Source organism: Artibeus jamaicensis, unplaced genomic scaffold (assembly GCF_021234435.1).
Source record: "Artibeus jamaicensis isolate MK-2021 breed Jamaican fruit bat unplaced genomic scaffold, CSHL_Jam_final contig_1028, whole genome shotgun sequence".
NCBI lineage: Eukaryota > Metazoa > Chordata > Mammalia > Chiroptera > Phyllostomidae > Artibeus > Artibeus jamaicensis.
The window spans coordinates 752,250-774,491 of NW_026521201.1; the positions used below are offsets into that span (position 1 = coordinate 752,250).

Below are 22,242 nucleotides of genomic sequence, written 5' to 3' on the forward strand. Positions count from 1 at the left end.
CAAAACTTCTCCTAGGCAGGAGGTAAAGTGCACAAGGAAAGCTGCCCCCTGTGCAGACGGGAGAGGGACGCTGGGCGCCACCCCAGTGATCAGGAACCCCTTGGCTTTCAGTAGGTTGTCCCAAGATCTCGGAGGAGAAGCGACCCTTGGAATTGTCCCCAGTGTCCCTTCCCCATCCACAAGGACTTTCTCTCCCCTTTCTCCTTACAAGTTGCAAATTTTTTTTCCTCATAATTCTTTGTGACATTTTTGTAGACTCTTGATTTTGTTATTTAAGTTACAATCAGAGCTTAGAAATTTTTGGATGGAAATCAAGTATCCCAATATCATTATCCCCCAGGGAGAGACAGTTTTACAATCACAAATGCGTGAGGGGAACTTTTTCCCACAAACCAACAGCTAAAATACTTTACACTTCTTCCTTTCTAAAGTGAAAATGTTATTTCTAGACAGCCTTGGCAAGAACGTGGACTGTTCTATGCTGGCTCCACACTGGCAAAACAGAGAAGTGCCCTCAGTATTCTTTTCAGGTTGGCAAGTGATGGTGGCCACAGTGTGAAGAGAGGATTCAAGTCATTTTTCAATGTTCTAAGTAAATAATGTCCAAATAAGGCCAATATGAAAGAATTAAAGACTAATGCAAAGGTTATCACAAGACTGATACCTATAAGTTAAACCTTTTTTTTCTACCTGATGCAACAGTTCTCAAATTTTTAATATGTGTAAGAATCATCTGGAAGACTTGTGGAAACACAGGCTTCTGGCCTCACCCCTGGAGCTCTGGATTCGGGAGGTGAGGAGGGGCCAGAACTGACCTTTACATCAGTCCCCAAGTGATGTGATGCTGCCAGTCCAGGGACCCCACTTTGAGAACCACTGACCTAAAAATGACCTTCACAACTGGTAGGTCATGATTCTAAGTGATGAGAACTTCAGTAAGTTAGACTTAACAAGAATTCATTTGGATTTGTTTTTATAAAGAGTCCGTAGAAGTATTCTTTTAATATTGCATGCATTCTAGGGCATGCATGCAGTATCTCCACCTAGACACTACATAAAGGTTCTTCAGGACACTGCTCTAATGAGAATGCCAGTAAATACAAGTGCCTTCTATTTCATTGTAATGATGTGAAAATTAATTCACAAATTTGTTCCCAGGCACAATGATTAGTTCCTCTGTCATTCACTGCTTCTCAAACAGTCCACTAATTAAATAGATCCACACAAAATGTCTTGAAATGTGAGCAAAGTAAAGTCAAAAGAAATTATTCTCACAACCTTTAAGAAAATAAACAGACCAGAAACCTAGGAGTGCCTCACTGAACTCTCAATGCCTATTATTGAAGGGAAGTAAAAAAGCCACATTTGCATTACATCCGTATTAGATAGGCCATTGTTCAGCAGAAACAAATCACCTGTCTTTTTCTGAGGTGATCTTAGATTCTGAACTTGCTTCCCTTTAGGCTTTTCATAAACAAATAACTGAAAAGTCTCTAAGGAAGGGAGAGACCAGTTCCTCATTTCAACTTGCATCGGGTTTGAGGCGGGTCCATCGTTACAGGTGTGGAACTTGTTCTCCCAAGCTCTCACCCGGCAGCTGGCTTTGTGGTTCTGCTGACTGCCTTGTCAGAACCCACCTGGACAATGTCTCCTTCAGAGGCAGACCACCCACAGGTATTAGAGGCGACCTTTAGCTGCTATCGGGTTTCCCTCTTGCACTTTCCCTTTGCCCAGTTCCTGCTGCTACCAGCTTCTCTTGGTCCTGTCTTGCCGGCTTCTCCAGGTCTAGAGGAATGGGTGACTCCTTAACCTGTACGGTTTCATTTCCAGGACACTTCAGGCTGCTTCCCAACTGTGCAGGTGGTGTTTGCTGGGATCTTGAAGCTTGGAAGGTCAAAGGCTGGTGAATTTTCTTTATAATGATCATCTGTTGATTGAGCCTTTTAGAGGATTGAAAGGAGAAGAGTTAGCCTGAATTATTCTGGTAATGACTCCTAATCATATCCATAGAGTTCATTATTTAGAGAGGGCTTCCCAGGACTCTCTGCCATTATCTCTTTTAACCCTTGCACCAGGCTTCTGAACAAGGAACTTGGATGCCTCTTCGCAATGTGGCCTGGAGGCAAACAGAGGGGAAGGGCTTGTCCTAGGTCACAGGCCAGCTGGCAGTGAGGTGAGGAGGGGAGAGCAAGCAGGATGTCCAGAGCATCCCAAAGCCCTGCTGTATTTAAATTTTCCCTGGTTCTGCAGTGAGTTATGTCAGCTGTCACTACTGCCTTGGTTCCAATATTTGAGACACTGGCCAATAAATAATACCTAATAACACTTAAGTTCTATTGGACATAATAGCCCCCTACTGGCTTCCACAGCCTTGAGTCAGCGTGACTTGAAAGGAAACCCGAAGCAGTGTCCTAATCCCTCAACAGAGAAGAAAAGCACAAGGATAGAGGGGAAACCCAAGGACTAAGACTTTGATGGAACTAATCTGCAGGTGCCTATGTAAACAGACAGAATTCACATAAGGAGGTGGCTGCCTAGGACTTGGACGATGCCATAAAGAAGTAAAAATCCCCTGGGTGTGCATGTATGTGGAAGGGCTTGTAACTCAGCTTGGCCACCTGTTTGTTGAGAGAATGAGAAACTGACGCCTCCAGTTAGGACCTGAAAAGACATTGAACTTACCTGTTTTCATCAGGGGTCAGGATGGGCTTTCTCATTCTTCTCCAGCAAAGCTGGTGTCAGCCGTGAAAGCAGCAGTCAGAGTCAGCAATCTAAAAACAAAGCCAGTTCACTGAACTGAAAGTTTCCTAACTGGTATTGCCCTCTCCCCAGACATCCCAAATAAAGGTACCTTGTGCATTTTTATTCTACATGTAAAGTTCTGTATACTTGAGTCCTTAGCTCAAAATCTTAAAGCAAAACCAGCATTAAGGATTACAGATTTCTTTTGCAAATAAGAGCTGAATTACTTTAGTTGGTATCTAAGTGGTTTCTCAAACAACTCTCAATTTAAAATTCATTAACTCTTAGTTGCATTTGGCCTTTGACCAGATGAGAACTAGGGAGTAAATGGAAGAGAATGGAAAGTCCCCGAGATAAATGTCACGGCATTGTCAGAACAATGTCATAACATTGGGCTCCTCCTCTTTGCTGATAAGAGTAAATCCAAAAGCCGATTAATTTTCTCAACATAGAGTTTTTGAACCTGAATGCTTGAAACAGATTGGAAGAAAAAAATTGAAGGGGAGAGCAGCTGCCATAGTCCAGTGCCCAAACTATAATGAGAGGCAGGGAATAAAAATTAGGGAGTATATCAGTCTGAGGCCATTCAGTGTGAGGTAAGTAATCATATGCTACAAAAACTGTAACAAGCATTGCATTCCTCATGGAACTACACTAAATATAGATTATACGAATTGTATTTCAGGGAGTACTATGAGTGATAAGCAACTTCAGAAGGTCAGGTCATCAGGAAAGGGTGTACTGGTGTTCAGTGTTCTCTGTTACCAAGCTGAGGGAGTAAATAATACACTGTAGAAAAAGTTCTATGAAAAAATGTTGTTAGTGCAATTAAAATTTTATAGCAGTAAGAACGTAAATTATTAGCTATTCTTAAAATTTGGCTATCCAAACACACTAATTCTTAAAGGGTTCCAGCTTGCTGAGTTTCACTGTTAAGGTATAGACCCACTAAAATTACCATATCTTACAGTGTATAATGCACACCCATGTTTTTTGACCCAAACTTTCAGGGAAAAAAATCTTTCAATTTAACTTTTCAATTCAATTTTATTTATTTATATTTAGAAACAAAACCAATTATCATATTCTAGGGTATTATTTTTGCATAAAGATATTGTTATTGCTTTCTAAAGTTACACTTTTAATGCATAAGCATAAATAAAAGAATTAAACACTTTATATAGATATGGAATTACTACTACCCATGTGTAATGTGCATACTTATTTCTCCCTCAAAAATTTGGGCAAAACAGGCCCTGGCTGGTGTGGCTCAGTGGATTGAGCATGGGCCTGGGAACCACACAATCATGGTTCGATTCCCAGTCAGGGCACATGTCTGGGTTTCAGGCCAGTTCCCAGCAGGGGATGCATGAGAGGCAAACATACATTGATATTTCTCTCCTTCTCTCCTTCCCTTCCTCTCTAAAGATAAATAAATAAAATAGTTTTTAAAATTTGGGAAAAACAGTGCACATTATATACAGCAAAATATGATATGTTATTGGAGATTTCAGAATGTGTGCTCAACACTAATGGTTCACCCATAAACGAGCCATGCACAGACTGAAACCACCTTGCCATTGTACGTGGCAAGAGAAGATAGCTTCCCACACATAACTACTATCTTCATACGGGAAACTACAAAATAATGGAACAACAGTAAGTCATTCCCATGCCAACATGAATCAGATTGCAGAGTGGTAGAGTCAGCTTTGCTTGAGCAAGGAAGGAGCGTGATTAACCGGGAGGTGAGTTTGCATTAGTGAGTCCTCGAAAATGCCCCTGATCATGGTAGGGCAGCTGGGGGACATCTGGACTTTTCTCTTCAGACTCACAAGTTGATTTTCCAAAACTTTGGGATAGATATCTAGAATGTCTTCTGCCAAATATTTTACATTAATATTTTTGCAACCATGTCCATTCTGTAATTTAAAGTCTGAGGGAAAGAGTCTTATTTCCCTTGTTCTTACATCCTTATATCCCTGAAATACACCAAAGTATGTATACATACATAAATATGTAAATAAAGTAATTAACATTTAATGTATATTTGACTCTATTAAAGAGGGTAATCAGAAGATGATGAGCTATCTGGCTTCTAAGAGGAATCTTAGGTCACTAAAATTTTTAAACCCTTTTTGATTGAACTTGGAAGAGCTATCAGGTAAACAGCAAACAAATTGCCACGCACAGGCTATTCAGATGAGAAGACTGGACTCACTTAAGTTAGTTATCTTCCAAACATAAAGGATGCTGTTAACTGAACTATTCCTGTCTCCTATGCTGAATTAGAAGTTTCATGTGAAATTTCAGACCCATTTTTCTCACCTCTGTGTCCCTCGTTTGTGACAGATTCCACACTCTGATCTTTATCACTAAAGATGCAACAACCTGCCTATAATTATCCTCTGGAAAAGGATGAGGATGTCCTAGAGGAAGAGTGGCACCTGGATGCAGAAACTGAACAACCCCAGTGTGGTCCAGAGAATAGCAATTCTGACAGTGTCCCCCGGAAGATTCCAGCCACACAGCCTCTTAGCTGCATGGAGAAGACAGAGTCACCCTGCCCAGGAGAGCAGCCCCAAAGCCTCAGGGCCTCTCCACTGCACCCCCTAAGGAGCCAGTCCAAGAAGCAGTGTGAGAACCAGAGGAGTCTTCTCCACTTTGATCGGCAAGCCCCAGGGAGGATTTCCACTTCTCCCACTTTGAGGAGGTTAAGGGGCAGTGGCTGTGGGATGAAGTACTCCCTGCCTCAGCAAGAGGCCTTGGAAGCACACACCTGGGGAGGCTGGAAGGAGCCTGCAGGCTCTCCACGTTACCTTTCCAAGAGTCTACCCGGAAGCCCCCAAATTTCTTCGCACTCCTTATCAGCCAGACTCCATCTAACATTGCCTCTGGATCCCACAAGCATCCTCGATGCCGCTGACTCATCTGAGCCCCAAACAGGGCCCACAGATGAGGCTGCCCTTCCACTGTCTCTGCCTGTCCAAGACAGGTGTCTTTCCCAGGGCTTTCTTTCAGGGAGAGGAAGCCACTCACCGCTCAGCCCTGCTGCACAGCTCCCCAGGCCTCAGGTAACAGCTCTAAGCTTCCTACCTCTCATTCGGTGGGCCACTAAGCAAAACAGGCCTTGGAGTTTCCACGTTACCCCAAAGGCCAGGAGGGTTTTGTGGTGGGGGACAGCACAAGAATCACAACTGAGGGGACACACATTCTTTTGGACATACTGACTCTTAAGTAAAAGGGGTGCAGCAGTTTGGGGAAAAAGAAGAATGGAGGTCTAGCTCACTTTCATCATCTGTATCCCTGAAAGCACTTTAAGAAAGGGCCACCAAGGTCAGGCCAGAAGAGATGGTCTGTCGCGCACTGAGTAGTAAAGGTGGCCCCCTTGCTGGTACACGCAGTTTAAAGATGATATTGTATGGCCAGTTTAAACAGAAAGAGCAAATTTATTCCAATTTTGAATCTTCTCCCACTCCCTCCAAAAGAAGAGAAATTGAGAACATTTTAGCTAGTCAGTTAGTTGTTTTTTCCTTAAAGATGTTTGCTTCGGAATTCTGGGTGGATGCAAGCAAAACTAAAACATATGTTTTTTAAATTTATTTCAGGGAGAAGAATTACATCAGTCCAGGTGTGTATGGATTTGTCTTTCTCTGATGTTGTGAAATCTGTTGACTGTTTACTTTTACACCTGTTTTTCTGTTCTGATGAGGCAAACCTGATGCTTTTTAATCAGGGCACTTTATTTACAGCCCCCAGGTCACTCCTCGCATTTACAACTAAGAGTCTTAGTTTCAAGAATCTCCTTTGAAAACACAGTGTTTTGCTGTGGCTTTGGGGGGCAGAGTAGTCAGTCACATGCAGTCATGGTTTTCATTTGGAAGTGTCAACGAATTGGCCCTGTGGCTTCACCAACATCCATTTAATAATAGATTTTGTCAGGTAGAAAAAAAAAATGGGAAGGACAGAAACATTCAACAGCTTTTCAAAGAGAAATTTAGAAGACAAAGGTAAAAAGCAACAAGATGTGCTGTTTAAATCTAGGACAATCTTTAAAATGCCAGGTATGACAGACTGTGCCCTTATCCAGAACACAGGTGGATTGCATCACCTTGGAAACCCACCCTGAACTCGCAGCCTGGTCCTCAGGTTGTGACAGTGGAATGGCTTTCCCTCCCAGGGAGGAAGAGCTTCTCTGGCTGCAAGGAAATGATCTGTGCCCAGTTTCACCCTGCCCTCAATCGGTGAGATTGGTGGGAAAGCCCTCATTTCATTTGGAAAATCATGGAGGAATACTCAAGGAATTAGCCATTGTTTTATTACTGGCCCTCAGTCCCCAGGCAAGAATTTGTGTCCAAAATAGGAAAGATGGGTCCATTTCCACAGTCATTGTTTATTTTAACCCTGATTGACTGAAATATGTGAACAAAGGTAGAGGATGTTATTCTACACAGGAAAATGTACATTTTTGTGTTAGTGTATCAGTTAGCTATTGCTGCCTAACAAACCATCTCAAATCTCAGTGGCTTAAAACAATAACCACTTATTGCTTCTTATAAATCCATGTGCCTTCCAAGAGTCAGGTGATCTGGGCTGTATTTAGCTGGGTAGTTCCACTCCACATGCCCCTCATCCCTTTCATGGGACCAAAGATCTTCCCTAGACATGTTTCTTTTTCTTATAGTGAAGGAAGAGGTTCAAGAGGGCAGACAGAAATGTTCCAGGCCTCTTGGAGCCTGGGCTCTGTATCCTGCCTAATTCTATCAGCCAAAGCAAGTCACATGGCTGAACTCAGGGACAAGAAATTATGTGTCAGCAACAGTGGGGGACCACTGAAATGCCACATGGCAAATAGTATGGGTACAAGGGTCAGTGAAGAATGGGGCCATTCATGCAAATCTTTCACAGATGCAAACAAAAATAAAATTCTAAAATGACACCTACTTCAGATGTGTTGAAGAAAGAAAAAGAGAGTAGCTTGAGAGAAAGTTGATGATGTTGATTAGAGTCGATCATGCAAGATATTTAGGGATGTGTTCCTTACCCAAAAAGCAGTGTGAAACCAAGGAATGGATTGATGTGATCAGATGGATACAGGGCACGCATGAAATTTAGATGAGAGTGGACTCCAGCAGAACAATTAGAATATTCAGGTATGAGAAGTTGGTAGGTTAGGCTCTGAGGAAGGCAGTGGAGTTAGAAAGAAGTTACACTGAGCTATTTAAGAGCTACAATCATCTAGGTTTTGTGAATTGTAGACCATAGGTATAGGTCTTGACTTGAAGTCTGGACATGCTAAGTTAGAAGACCTATGGAACATGTGAGTAGAGATTTTGAGTAGATACTTGATTAGAGAAGGCATCAGGATGGAGAGAGAGAGAGAGATACCTATCTACAAGTCTTTAATCAAAGGATCCTTCCCAGAGCAGGTGAAGTCTGTGTCCAGCTTTGATTATAAGTTGGAGTTAGCAGACATGAAGGCTAAGTGATGGGACACATTAAGCCATTTGCAAGATGCCATGAAGATAGTTTTCACTGACATGCACAATCTTTGTGAGTCAATAACACAAATAGTCTTTATAAATTCAAAGGAACAGCTTGGGCAAAGGACTTGAGGCCTTAAAAATCTCTATGAAGTTTCATATGACATAACCACCTACTATAAAGTGGAAGGGTTACAGAAAATCACAACGAGAAATTAGAAGGGAGGTGATTTGGACATCTTGGTATCTAATGATGACCCTGAATTACTAAATATGGTTTCTCTAGGATTTAATATAATACTTGGCATGCAGAAGGCAAGATTTGTTGAATGAATAAATAGAAGACTAAGTAACTATAATATATGAATTAATAATATGTTAAATATTCATCTATTACTACTAATGAAGAAGAATTTTTTTCATATCAGCCATAGACCACTTAATCTATACTTTTTTAAATCAAAAAGTTCACCTTAAGCATGAATCTTTGGTAAAATCTAGCCATCTGTAGCACAAAGATCCCCTGTCTGTCTTTTGCTCCCTCCCTCCCCCTCATCTTTGTCAGGTCTTCGCAGTCTTTCCCACAGTTGCCATTTGTTCCAAGGGCCCCTCCCTTCAGATCGATCCCCAGGCCTAGTCAGGCCAACTCAGGAACTGGAGCTCCGCCTGAGGCCCTGCTGTCTGCCCAGGAGCCAGGGACCTCACCTCAGAAAACCTATGTAAACTTATTTACTTAGGACTTTAACATGCCTATTAAATGGTAGAAACCAGGGGCTAGCAAATGATGGCCTATGGCCCAAATTCAGCCCCACTAACTCTTTTTACAGGTCAAGTTTCATTGAAATACAGCCACAACCATTCATTTAAATGCTGTCTATGGCTGTCTTTCTAGCCATGCAATGGAAGAGACTGTATAGCCCAGAAAGCCTACAACATTTACTATCTTGTCCAATACAAAAAGTTTAGTATTTTAAACTTTCTAGTATTTTAAGAAATGCTTGCTTCTGTGGCTGTCAGTCAGCCACAACAAACTTTTTGCCTTGCAGAATTTCAGATATAAAACTTTTCCAGAAATTCTGATTTTTTTTTGCCATAGTGTTTTAACACACAGCCTAATAATTGGGTAGACTCATATAAATGAGAAGGACCCAACCTACTCCTGGTTCTGAAATCAGCTCAGTATTACGACTTTGATTACAATTTTTCTTTGTGAACTTTTTTCGCTCTGTCATTCCCCCTCTTTCTCCATAATATGTCAGAGAACTCACTTTCTTTCTGAACCTTCTTCTCCCATTACCAAAGTATACCTCCTGCAAAAGAATCTTTACAATTCATTCTTTCTAAAATGTGAAGGACTTTAAGCTTAAAATATATCTATCTTTACCTTTCCAAGGAGAGCATGTATTCCTCCCTTTTGGGCTTCCCTACACCTTGTAAATGCCTCATCATAGCATTAAAACACTATTGTATTCCTTCTATATTCATCTGCTTTAAGACCTTCATAAGGCCAGGGGCCACTTACTTATCCTTAAAGCTCTAACATTCAGTACTTGACTAAACATCTATCTCCACAAACACTCATTGAGGGGATGGATAGAAGGAAAAAGGAAGATAGGCCAGCTGGTAGGCTTCTTGGTTTAGAGTACTACTTGTCTCTCTCCCAGATGTATTGCATTTTGAGAGAACAAGACTCGAAGCCAAACAATGAAGCTGCATTGGTGGGATTTTAAACATCATGAAGCAAATGAAGGAGGTTTGGGGGTTAGGAAAACTTTGCTGGCACCCCTTAAAATCTCTATTCACAGAAGGCTCTCTGTCACACCTAATAATTTTCTGGTCAGTCCTGAAACGGAACAGGGAAACCTATGTACCACACCTGTGAGAATAAAGAAGACCCTTCCAGTGTTCAAAATAAAATTTTAAAAAATGCTAAATATATCCAAATTAGCAACTGAGGCAACAGCATGAAAACTAAATGGCAAGGTATTGGAAAGTCTATTGCCAGGAAGAAACCAGACAAAAACATTGATGCCAGTAAAATATCACCCAAGGCCAGCTGGAGCTAGCCTTAGTGGGCAGCATAGGTGCTATTAAGACCTATTGGAATCAAACTCTGGGTTTGAATCCTACCTCTACTTTTCTCCTGCAGTGTGACCTCGGGCAAGTTCTCTAACAATCTGAAACCTCCAAGTCATCATCCAGGAAGTGGTGATACAAACAGTACCCATCTAACACAGCGTTTGATATGATTAAATGTCATCACTAAAATATGAGGTGGTGTTATCTTTTAAGAAACCATTCATTTATTTATCCATTCACTTACTCATAAGCACTTCCTCCACTCAAGTCATGGATTTATTCTTTCTAAAATATTCTGAATGCACATTGTTCACAGGAAACTAATTCAATGTGCCTGAAAATTAGATTCCATATAATATTATATCTTCTGCAGACTTTTATTTAAAAACTGCTACCTAGCACTGTCTGTAAACTGTGGGAAATAGAGAGACAGAGAGAAGACTCTGCCCAGCTCTCGTGGAACTTGAGAGTCCGTTAGAAGGGTGTTGTTAACTAGAGACTAGTAGACGGCATGCCATTATTTTGTTTGTATAGTTGTTTGTTCATTTAGTTTCTGCACTCTGTAAGATCATGTTTTCCTGTATTACTTTCTCCCTCCCACATACCCTTTTATTGAGATATAACTGACATACAACATCGTGTGAGTTCAAGGTACGCAAACAAAATGGTCACTACAATAACTTTAGTTAATATAATTACCTCACACAGTTACACCCTCCCCCCTCCCCCTGTGATCACATAGATGGAAGACTGTTAACCAGGCTGCAGAAGGGAAGACTGCAGCCTGAGGGAGTCGGGGAACCTTCCTGACCTGGGCACAGCTGGAGAGCAGGGTGTGGCCCGCCAGTGTCCTCCCAGGTCGGGGACCTGCGTGGCTCTGCCGCTGGCGCCAGCTCCTCTAGATGTAAAGCTCCAGGAAATCAGGGCTTGTGTCAGTTTTGTCCATCGTTGTAACCCTAGTACCTGTAATACTGCCTGGCACTGAATACATACTCAATAAATGTTTAAGGAAGAAAAATAGAAAGTCAATTAATTTGTTAGATTAGGATAAACCTGGTATGTTCCACTTTGGTTTTGTATGCTTTCTCCTCCAGCTACTTATTTGTCTCCATTCGGCTTCTTTCAACCTCCCCCACCTCCCTAATCTGTTTTGTGTTTCTCTCTTGAATATACCTTGGGTTTGTTGGGTATTTGTACAAGTATTTGATCCCTCTGGGCAGTATTTTAATTCTTGTCCAGAAAAGATGTTGGCCTAGAAAGACATTGAGAGTTCTAGACAAGTTCTAGCAACTACCCTGCTCTGAACATGTGTGTTTGATAAATATTACTTGTGGATCCCAAGAAGTCACAACATGGGATGTTTTCTACACTGATGAGACTCCAAAAAGTATTTCTGTTGTCTGTGCAAACTGGTATGTCTTGTCACTTAATACATACCCATCTAATAAGGCTTTTTGATGATATATGATATGATATGATATGATATGATATGATATGATAACCAAAACACAGTATGCTGGGGAATGTCCCCAGCACTTGTCCACCCCATATCCATGAAGTAGCCACTCTGTGCCTGGCCCTGGGCAGTGAGCTAGAGATGCCCCATCTTTTCTGCCTTCCTGGTTGGATTTCCAGAAAATGTAATCTTTGTTAGAAAGTTGAACTGGAAACTATTGTCAAAGATGCAAAGGAAAGTTTTCGACAATCTTCTGAATCTCAAAATGGAAAAATATACCCCAGATTCATCCATGAGAGCTACAGCTCCATAACTGGCAGCCTAGTTGTCACTTCTCCATTATTTATTTTAAAAAGTTTTTTTAAAAGATTGTTACAGATTCTTAATGTATTCTTCTTATGTAATCAACCCATAGTTAAAAGCAAGCATTTCAAATTGCACTATATTTCTTACACATGGGAAAACACTATGATTCTTAAAATAGAACACCTACCTCTTCTTATCACACAATTGCTGGAGTGACACCTGCTGAAAAAGGTACATTTACCATGAATTTCACTAACAGACAGGCAGCACAGTGTTTGGAGAAGGAGGCCTGATAACCTTCCTGATTGGGGGGGGGGGATAAAGAAAGAAAATAGTGGGCAACATTCATAGCAATAAAGCTGTGCCTTATCCAAATAGTAGTACATTCATGAAGGTTTTTATTCCATTAAGATACACGTATAACCATAGGGCATTTGCTAGCCCCCATATTCTCTAGCATTTTTTATTATTTTGCCTTAAAATTTGCACCTGGGAATTAAAGGCCAGCAGTCCTTGGCTTAAGCCTACTGGAAGAAATCTTTTTAAAATGCAGAAAAGACATTAGTCTTATTCTTAAAGGAGACACTTTAATTATTTCTTTTCAAATATTTCTGTCAAGATAAAGGTCACCACATAATTATTGCCCCCACCCTCTGGCTATGGGTGGGAAAATAAGAGCAGTGCTCCTACACCCTTGAGCCATAGATCGTAAGGAACGAAAAGGGTCCCCCTCACAGTTGTCCTCCACAGGAGGATACTGAGGCCCAGTGAAGCAACGCATGAAGGTCACGCATGCTAGGTCACGCATGAAGTTCAGAGTTGAGATTCAAGTATCACAAATCCAATGCCCTTGCCACTCTGCTGTGTTGCCTCCTGTATTTCTTCCTGCCGCTGTTATAATAAATTACCACCAACTGGGTGGCTTAAAACAACAGAAATTTATGCTCTTACTGTTCTAGAAGCCGAAAGCCTAAAATCAAGGTGTTGGCAGAGCCACGCTCCCTCTGCAGGTTCTGGGGGCGGACCTGTCCTTGCCTCGTCACCCAGGTGTTATCTCCGCCTCTGTCTTCACATGGCTTTCTATTTTCTCTGCGTCTTCTCTCTAGGTGTCTGAGAGATGCACATGTCATTGGATTTAGGGCTCAACCAGGTAATCCAGGAAAATCTCCTCTCCGGATCTTTAGTTACGTCTACAAAGACCCTTTTTACAATAAGGTCACATTAACAACTTTCAAGAGTTAGGATGTGGACACATATCTTGGGTGACCTCTATTTAACGCACTCTATCCCTTCATTTGCCATAGTAACCATCATTATGTCAATTTTTTAAAATCATCATCTAAAAATATGTATGATTTTAGAGAGAGAGAAATGGGGGCAGAGAGAGACACACACACACTGATGTGAGCCAGAAACTCTGATTAGTAGCCTCCTGGATGGACCCTGACTGGGCCTCAAACCCACAACCCAGGTGTGTGCCCTGACTGGGAACCTAAACCACAACCTTTCTGGCACGTGGGCTGATGCTCCAACCAACAGAGCCACCCCGTCAGGGCCATAATTATATCAATTTTTAAAAACACTTTGTGCATATGATTTTTTATTCATATTCCAAAATGGAAAAGCAAATCCATTTCAGAAATGTGTTTATATCATTCCATAGGTCAATATACCTATGTATTCAACAAGCTTATTTAAATACCTGCTCTATGTCAATTTCTTTGTTAATGCTTAGGTTATATGCTATTTAAGGCACAGCATGGGCCTTCAATAAAATCATTACAAAAACACAAAGTGGGGGGAGGGGAGGGAGGAAAAGAGAGTTGTCTCTCCCTGAGCAGATCAGGAAAACACTCCTGGAGAAAGGGAGTCCAAGCTGGGATTTAGAGAGGATTGTGAGTTTGCCGGGCAACTGGAGAAAGTAGGCAGGCAGATGGGAACTGCCTGAGCCAAGGGGTGGAGGCATGAAGTGCAGGCTAAATTTAAAGAATAGAGAGTGGCTGGCTGTTCCTGGAGTGCACATTCCGCAGGAGTCTGTGTGACGAAATGGCAGCGATGACTCCGGGTGATGCAAATTTGAGATGGTTCCATTTACACAACAAATGTTCACTGAGCTCTTACACAATACAATAATTAGACCAGAAGCTAGAAGTTTAGGGAAAGAGGGGAGAAAAGACATGATTCTGCGTAGTGACCTTAGGAAGTAAGACACTTTCCATGAGGGAGGACAACAGTAGAGGAGCATTTTATTTATTGGTATTTATCTAAAACAGTGGATTGAGTACTAAATGAGCAGCCACCAGCATAGCAAGATGTGTTCCTTGCACTGAAGGAGCTGGCAGTCTGGTGGAGTAAACAGACATGTAGATAGAATATTACATCATAGTGTGTATCCTTTCCTCTTTTTCCAGTTACAAGTCTTTTAGGAGTTAGATTTGTGCATATGAATTTTGAATTCTGGCTCTTTTATTAACAACATGACCTTAGGTGGGTTTCTTAACTCCCTTTAAGCCTCAGTTTCCTCCCCTCTATGGTAAGGGCAGTGATTTCCATTTCATAGGGTGCCTGTGAACATGATTATAATGCATGTCAGCCACTTACCAGGGTGCTCAGTAATACTAGTTGATTTTAAATTAGAATAATATTCACCAAGACCAATCTGTTCAGAGTGTATGCATTGGAGGTCCACTGGGGACACATTTCCTCCAGCCAGAAACTTTCCTGGCACCAGCACGCAAGAGCAGGCTCATTGTTGAGTGTTGACTCACGGGTGTGCGGCCCGCTCAGCAGTGGGAGAGAATTCTCTGAATTCTCTGACTTTCTGCCATCCCGGCCCACACCATGGACCTTCAGATCTTCTGCAAAGGACAGAATAAGGAGACGTACCAGAAGGGAGACAAGATTATTCCAACAACCATGGGATTAGTCCCTTCGGATCTGACCAGCCTGGGGACTCGCAACTCAGGGTCAGTGAAAGTGTGGCCATGTTGGGGTGTCTGAATGCAGGGGTTGGGGGAGGTGGCTGGCAAGCTCATAGGGTGTGAAGTCTGGGTCAGGCTCCTGGGTCTAGAGTTTTCTACTAAAGCAAAGAATCAGAGTAGCCAAACAGCATCAAGCCAAAAAGAAAAAAAAAAGCATTTCTCAAGGATGTTGGTTTAGTTGTGCTTTCCCAAACCAAGGCCAGCGTGAAGCTGTCCGGCACCTACACAGCCACAGTGGGTTGCCAGCCCCACCCCAGATACTTTGCATTTATTATTAGTTCATTTCCTAGCTTAATATCCCTCTGAGAAAATTAGGTTCTCAAAGAATTCCTTTCCCACCTGCCCCATGCAACACACCACTTTGCTTGAGAGAGACAGATAAAAATTCTGAATTCATTGCAATGATTGCTTCCAGTGGATATTCAGTCTAGAATTGGACATGATGGTACTGCATGCATGTCATTTTTTATAAGAAGCAAGCTTAATATTTGAAATGGCAAAAATAAAGTACCAATTTGGAATCACCAACACCTCTCCCTTCTGGAAACCTAAATTCAAAGTCATTCTGAATTCACTACAATTATTTACAGTAATATTATTAATACATCAATCTGAGCAACCCCGCTGACAGAGACGTAGGGTCCTTTTCCTGAGGTCCCAGAAATCTAGCCCACCGCCAGGCCCAGGTAATACAGGGACAGGCTTTCTGCAGCAATTCGTGCCTCTTCGTGTTACTATGTGCAGGTATTCTTTCTTATTGTTGCCCTAGGTCTCCACATGGTTACGATGGTAATTTCAATAGTTTTACTAACCCATGCCCTCTTGTGATAAACATAAAAATGTCATGTCCACAGAGATTCTGCTTTTCCCTTCCGGAGACATGCCCACCTTTTTAGAATGAGCATCCTGGGTTTTTAACACCAAAGCAACAAACCACGGCCACAGCCCAAGCCCAGTGTAAGTTGGTTGTCTTAGCTCTGCTCCATATGTACAAATTGAACTCCAAAACCTGGCCTCTGTGCTCAGATGTTAGCCTAGTCCAGGGAGAAGTGGATAGGAGTAATTTAACCACTTTTAATGGAAGACTTAAATTGCATTTTACTCTTGTATATGTGTATGATTATTTACTCATGTTCCAAAATGGAAAAGCAAATCCATTTCAGAAATGTGTATATATCATTCCATAGGCCAATATACCTATGTATTCAACAAGCTTATTTAAATACCTGCTCTATGTCAATTTCTTTGTTAATGCTTAGGTTATATGCTATTTAAGGCACAGCATGGGCCTTCAATAAAATCATTACAAAAACACAAAGTGGGGGGAGGGGAGGGAGGAAAAGAGAGTTGTCTCTCCCTGAGCAGATCAGGAAAACACTCCTGGAGAAAGGGAGTCCAAGCTGGGATTTAGAGATGACTGTGAGTTTGCCGGGCAACTGGAGAAAGTAGGCAGGCAGATGGGAACTGCCTGAGCCAAGGGGTGGAGGCATGAAGTGCAGGGCAAATTTAAAGAATAGCGAGTGGCTGGCTGTTCCTGGAGTGCACGTTCCGCAGGAGTCTGTGTGACAAAATGGCAGCGATGACCCCGGGCAACGACAATCTGGTTATGATTTTAGCTGCACCAGTGGTCGCCCAACCTTTTTGGCACCAGGGACAAGTTTAATGGAAGAAATTTTTCCACTGACTGGAGTGGGAGTGGGATGATTTGGGGAGGATTCAAGCACACTGCATTCGAGCTCAGCTCCTGCTGTACAGCCTTGTTCCTAACAGGCCAGGTCAGGGACTGGCCTGCAGCCATGGGGAGCCCTGATCGACACAACAAGTGTTCACTGAGCTCTTACTAAACACAGGGAGTTAGAGCAGTAGCTAGAAATTTAGGGAAAGAGGGGAGATAAGACATGATTCTGGAGCACCACCTAATAAAGTAAGAAACTTTGCATGAGGGAGGACAATAGTAGAGGACAATTTCATCCACTGAGGTTTATCTAAAACAATGGATTGACTACTAAATGAGCAGCCACCAACAAAAATGATAACAAGATGTGTTCCTTGCTCTGAAGGAGCTGGCAGTCTTGTGGAGTAAACAGACATGTAAATAGAGTATTATATCATAATATATTCAGTAATCAACATAATAGCATTTATTAACAGACTACTAAGTTCCAGACACTGATCTACATTACGTTGATTGCATTTGTCCATCCTCACACAATAAGTAGGTATGATTATTGTCTACATTTCCTAACAGCAAAGTCAGGGGCAGAGAAGCTGTTAACTTGCCCCACTGAGGTCACTCAGCCAAGGTTTAAAATCCAGGCCATTGACTCCTCATTCTTAACCATCACTCCGGAGAACTGCAGAAGCAAGGAAGAGAAACACATAAGGTAGCCTAGAGGCAGTGGGGGGGCGCCGACCCTCCCGCTCCACTGGTAGTTGTGTTCTCTCTGAGGTCCCTAGAGATTGCTTATAGAGTGGTAGGAAGCTACAAAACTCATTGTACTCGCCAGATTGTATAACATCTAGAGTTAAAGCTCAAAAGAGCTAACTTTCCCCCCAAAGTTCAGCTAGGTTACATTTCTCATTCGAATTATTGTAACTTTTCCAATCTCGTCTATCTCCATAAATACCAAATCTTATTATATGTTTCTAGGGTCTTTATCAAGAAAAGTATGAGGTTTACAGGAAAGCTTCTAATCTTTTTTCCAAGGAGCTTTTTTCTTGTGGGTTCTCAGCATTTTATGTTATATAATACCTTTTGAATAGCAACGTGAAAATTCCTGGCTGGATTTGTGTACTGGTAATGAATAATGTATCAGTTCCAAAGTACTGTATTCAAGACAATGAAACTAGAATTATATTTCCCACTCAAATTACTGTAACTTTTTCAACTGCCACCAAATTTAACCACCATGGATACTAGGTTGACAAGTAACAAAATGGGGAGAGTTCTAAGAATTAGAGTTGTAATTCTAATGTTTTTATGAAACCTCATCACAAATAGGTGGCAAAATAAACCCAGAGGAGTGTTGAATGCCAAAAGGTGACCTTATTTTTTGGAGAAGGAAGCCCAGGATGGGCTGATTTGTGTTGGTTAGGGTAACATTTGTCTGCATGTAACAACCCAGCCAGAACAACCTAAGCAAAAAAAAGGCATTTCTCTTGTACTTAATCAAAGCCTAGGCCACGGCAGATGGGACCTCTGCCGTGTTGGTTACACGGTAACGGGAGGTTACCGTGTTGGTAACCTCCCAGGCTCCTTCTGTTTTCCTGCTCCACTGTTATCTTTGCAAGATTCCTGGCATAGTTTTAGGCATCAAGCCATAGTCAAGGCAATCATGAGGGCAAAGCACAAAAGGTAAAAGGAAAAGTTAAGGAACGCTTTCCACTTTGAAAAAGTTTCCCAGAATCCACACCCTGCAATTTTTGTTTAAATCTCATTGGCCATATTTGGGTCACCAGGCCTCTGCTAGCTTCAACGTGGTCAGGGCAAATCACTGTGTTATCTCAGTACATGCCACTCATTCCAAGGAAAGCAGGGTTTTGATAGTAAGAAAAATGGAGAGCATGCACAGTGGTCTGGCAGCAAGAGACGTCTGCAAAATTAATCTAAAGTTTTCTAATTACAAAAAGAGAGGACAAGAGAGATGAGCAAGAAAGGGCAGTCGAAACAGACTTTAAAACCCCAAGAAATACAGCTAATTGAATAAAGCCAAGCAATTTTATAAGTATTTTCCTTTTAAGTTATTCAGATAATCCATGGCTCTAAATCTTATGGGACAATTAGGGGTTAGAAAGTTTCAGAGAAGTCAAAGTGAGGGCCAGACATTCCCAGCTAAGGCATTGAAATGTGAAACCTTTTGTGTTGGTGTTGTAATCTGTTCCCTAGTTCCAGAGAATAAATGACAAAGTAAGGAATATCAGGGGCCAGATCACAGAGGCTTGTGTATATGCTTTAAAAAGGCATTCATCTGGTGCAGAGGGAAGAGCCACTGAAAGGTCTGAGGAGGACAGGAGGGGCTAGTCAGACTTGCACTTTGAAGAACTCCTACTTAGTGACTGGGTTTAGCACGGAATCAAGAAGATAAAGCTAAAGATGAAAATATAAGTTAAGAGGCAACTGGATTAATGAAGATGGAAGATGCCAAGGGCCTGAACTAGTGGGGATGAAGAGCAGTGCACAAATATGAGGAAGTAATTCTTTGACCAATCAGAGGAGACTTCTTGGAGGAAGCAGCCTTTTGTTACTACAAATTAACTTTCTTTTATGCATGCAGCATCTATCTGCAAAGTCTGAGACAGCCTTCCTTCATATATTTCGGAGGAGTTTATGGGACATAGGCTATATTCATTAATAGAAATTCCTAGGCAATTTGTTCTGCTATTGATAAGTAAAATGATCCAGAAATGCTTTTAACAAAAGGCTGAAAATTTGAAATAATTGTTAATATCGAGAGGTAGGAAAATGCTACATCAAGGTACTTGTATCCTCAAAATCAGTTGTCCTTCAACTCTGGTGAATATCTAGGGAGCTGGAAAAACTGCAGATTCAGAGGCCCACCTTCAGACCACCTGGATCAGAATCTTGAGGGAAGGACTGAGGGCTGGGTATTATAAGAAATTCCACAAGAAATTCTAATATCAGGCTGTGGTCAACAGCATGATAGGCCTTGCAGGGCATAACCAGGACCCCGGCATCAAACATATTGATGAGAAAGGGGGCATGAGATCCAAGAATGTACAATGGCGAGGCAAGAGATGAGAAATACAGGCAGAAAGACCATCACTTGTGCAGAAGGTCAGGAGAATGGAGCTTGGCTACAAAGCCTGGAGGACTTAAGCAGCAGGCAGGTGGGAAAGTGGCAGCGGCAGTGGAAGGGCTATGCTGGGGAGATTAATGGGCTCCACCTATGACCACTTTGTGGGGAGGGGGTAATAATGGACCAAATCATAGTGTCCAGAGTATAAGAGACTCAACTTCCAAGGCAATTCCATAGCTATGCTTTTGTTGGTAATTTGAGACAAAATTCCTCTGTATATAAAAGTAAGCTATATAGGAAGCTATTTGTTGATAGGGAAAAGAGAATGTAGAGATTACAGTGGTCAGTCAGTAGAAAGAGTTGCATCTCTCATCCCTCAGAATAGACCAAAGGAATGTCTGAGCAGCTCTGACGAGGAAGCTATGAAAATCCCGACAACTCGATGCTATCAGGCAGGTTCCCAGGGGGCAGATCCCCTGCCCCTTTGCTTCTTAGAGATCTCTGAGCACCTGCCAGTGGCCTTGGAGCTGCCCCCCGCTGTGTCTGATATGTCAGCCACTTATTTTGTGACTATCCAACAGACAGAAAGTTTCACGAAATGGAGTAGAGAAAAGGAGGTGAATAGGCCTGTTTGCTAAGCTTTACCAATCACAATTCTCATTTTTCTCTGGAGAAAAAAAAAACTGACTTGAAACGACCAGCCTTGGATCCCTAGAGATGCTGGCAGCCACGCCGTGCATCCTGCCCTCTCCAAGACCCTGTGAATTACGTGCAAAGACTCGTGTGTGAGGGCTTTCTCCTAGTATCCTTCTGAATCAGAGCATGTTGAGTATGTTTGTTTGTGCTGACATTTTTGAGAGAGCTGTTCTGCTCTGCATTAGTCAGAACCGTAAATGGTCCATAAAGCTCAAAAAAGGTGCGGATGGTGTGCATCCTCCTGGCCCTCCTGTGCCTGCAGCCTGAGGTGGCCTCCAAATCCTTCCTAAAAAATGCAGGCATTCATCAGGCTTGCGGCAGTCACTCCCGGATGCGGATGGGCAGAGGTGGAGGAATGATGACCCTCCTGCGTGCCGGCTCTGGCTCTAAGCCCTCTCTTTCTGCCTTCTGAGCACAGGTTCTACGAGCACAGACGGAGTTCGGTGGTGCTTAACTTGCCTGGACTTGAGGTGTTCCCTGGGGACCTTCTGGTGTCCGAAGGAGCTGCCCATTACCTGTGCCACCCACTTCTGCTGCTGAATTCAGGTGCTGTCATTCATCATACTTACATTACATGGCTGCTATGTGAACAATATTGTAAGAAGCAGGGAGTATTTTCAAAATAGCTAATAGTCAGTACAATATGTACACTAAGTTAAAACAGATCTCTCACTAAATTAGGGCAGGCATTAGCCATGAATAGCTGGAACCAGCTGAGTATCACTCTGGTGTTGGCTATTCCAGTTACAGAGAGGGACTAGGTATGGGCCTTCTCTCAAAAGGTCCTCTCTGTCAAATGATGTACCCCCTGTCCAGGACCTGTAACAGGTACACCAGTGATGGTCGCCATCAGGGAACTGAATGCTTTCTCTGGGTTGACGGGCAGCTTCCCCATCGTTGCGGTACCACCACACCCCTGCCCTGCTCCTGGTCCTCAGCCGCACACTGGTACCTGCCCACAAGCGTGGTGCCCTTTGGAGACAGAGGTCCTGGTAACAGCAGATTACTGTGAAAGAAGATTAGCAAGAGGCAGCCTTAAGGGTCAATTTCCTGCATTTTGAACTTAGTTGGGAAAGAAAAGAATAGCTCCCCATGAATCTGAGGGTAACCTTTGAGAGTTAAAAGGAGAGTTAAAAGAATTATCCATCTTGATTGTTGTTAAACTGGCTTTGTTCTTAACAAAGCCCGTTTGCCATAAGAATCCTCACTTGAAAATCCAGCATGTAAAACAGATCCAGGCAGATCTGCAATGCTTGAAAGTGTGGTGGATCCCAAAGCCTCACTCAAAGGCCCCCCCAGGAGCCCAGGACATTGGGCAACTCGGTTGGAAAACCACCCAGCTCATTCCTCATTCACCTGTGTGCAAAGAGAGACCCAGATAGGAGAGGCGACCCGGCCCTGCTGTCAGCTGGTCTGTGCCAGAGGCGTGGAATCTAGGCTCCTGCCTGCCTGGGCCACGCGCCCACCACCAGCCTGTAACCACCACCCATGATACAGACCCCAGAAGCCTGAAGCCACCAGTAAATACATCATACCTGACACTTGTATAGTTCTTCACTCTTCATACACCCGTTTCTCATCTACTGTCTTATACGACACAACTATCCAAATGAACATCTACTCTCTCATAGGATACAATCACCCAAATGAACAAACCAAAGGTTCAGTGACCTACTCAAGGACTGGCCCCTAGAAATCAGAGCTAGCTCTAAAGACAGTATGACTTTAAAAGAAATTAGTAT

The 22,242-nt window shown here is 42.5% G+C and overlaps 1 protein-coding gene across 2 annotated transcripts in view; it reads left to right on the forward strand.

The window, feature by feature from the left end:
* Positions 1-5,285: 5,285 nt before the first annotated feature.
* Positions 5,286-22,242, forward strand: part of PLEKHG7 (pleckstrin homology and RhoGEF domain containing G7) — a 55,041-nt gene continuing 38,084 nt past the window's right edge. Inside the window, exons 1-3 of one of the 2 annotated variants that reach the window (XM_037125867.2) lie at positions 5,286-5,816; positions 6,351-6,373; positions 20,919-21,046. In XM_037125867.2, the coding sequence (XP_036981762.2) occupies positions 5,286-5,816; positions 6,351-6,373; positions 20,919-21,046 (682 nt within the window). Of the gene's footprint in view, positions 5,817-6,350; positions 6,374-14,837; positions 15,033-20,918; positions 21,047-22,242 lie in introns of those variants that run through there. The other variant, XM_037125868.2, reaches the window with a different exon arrangement.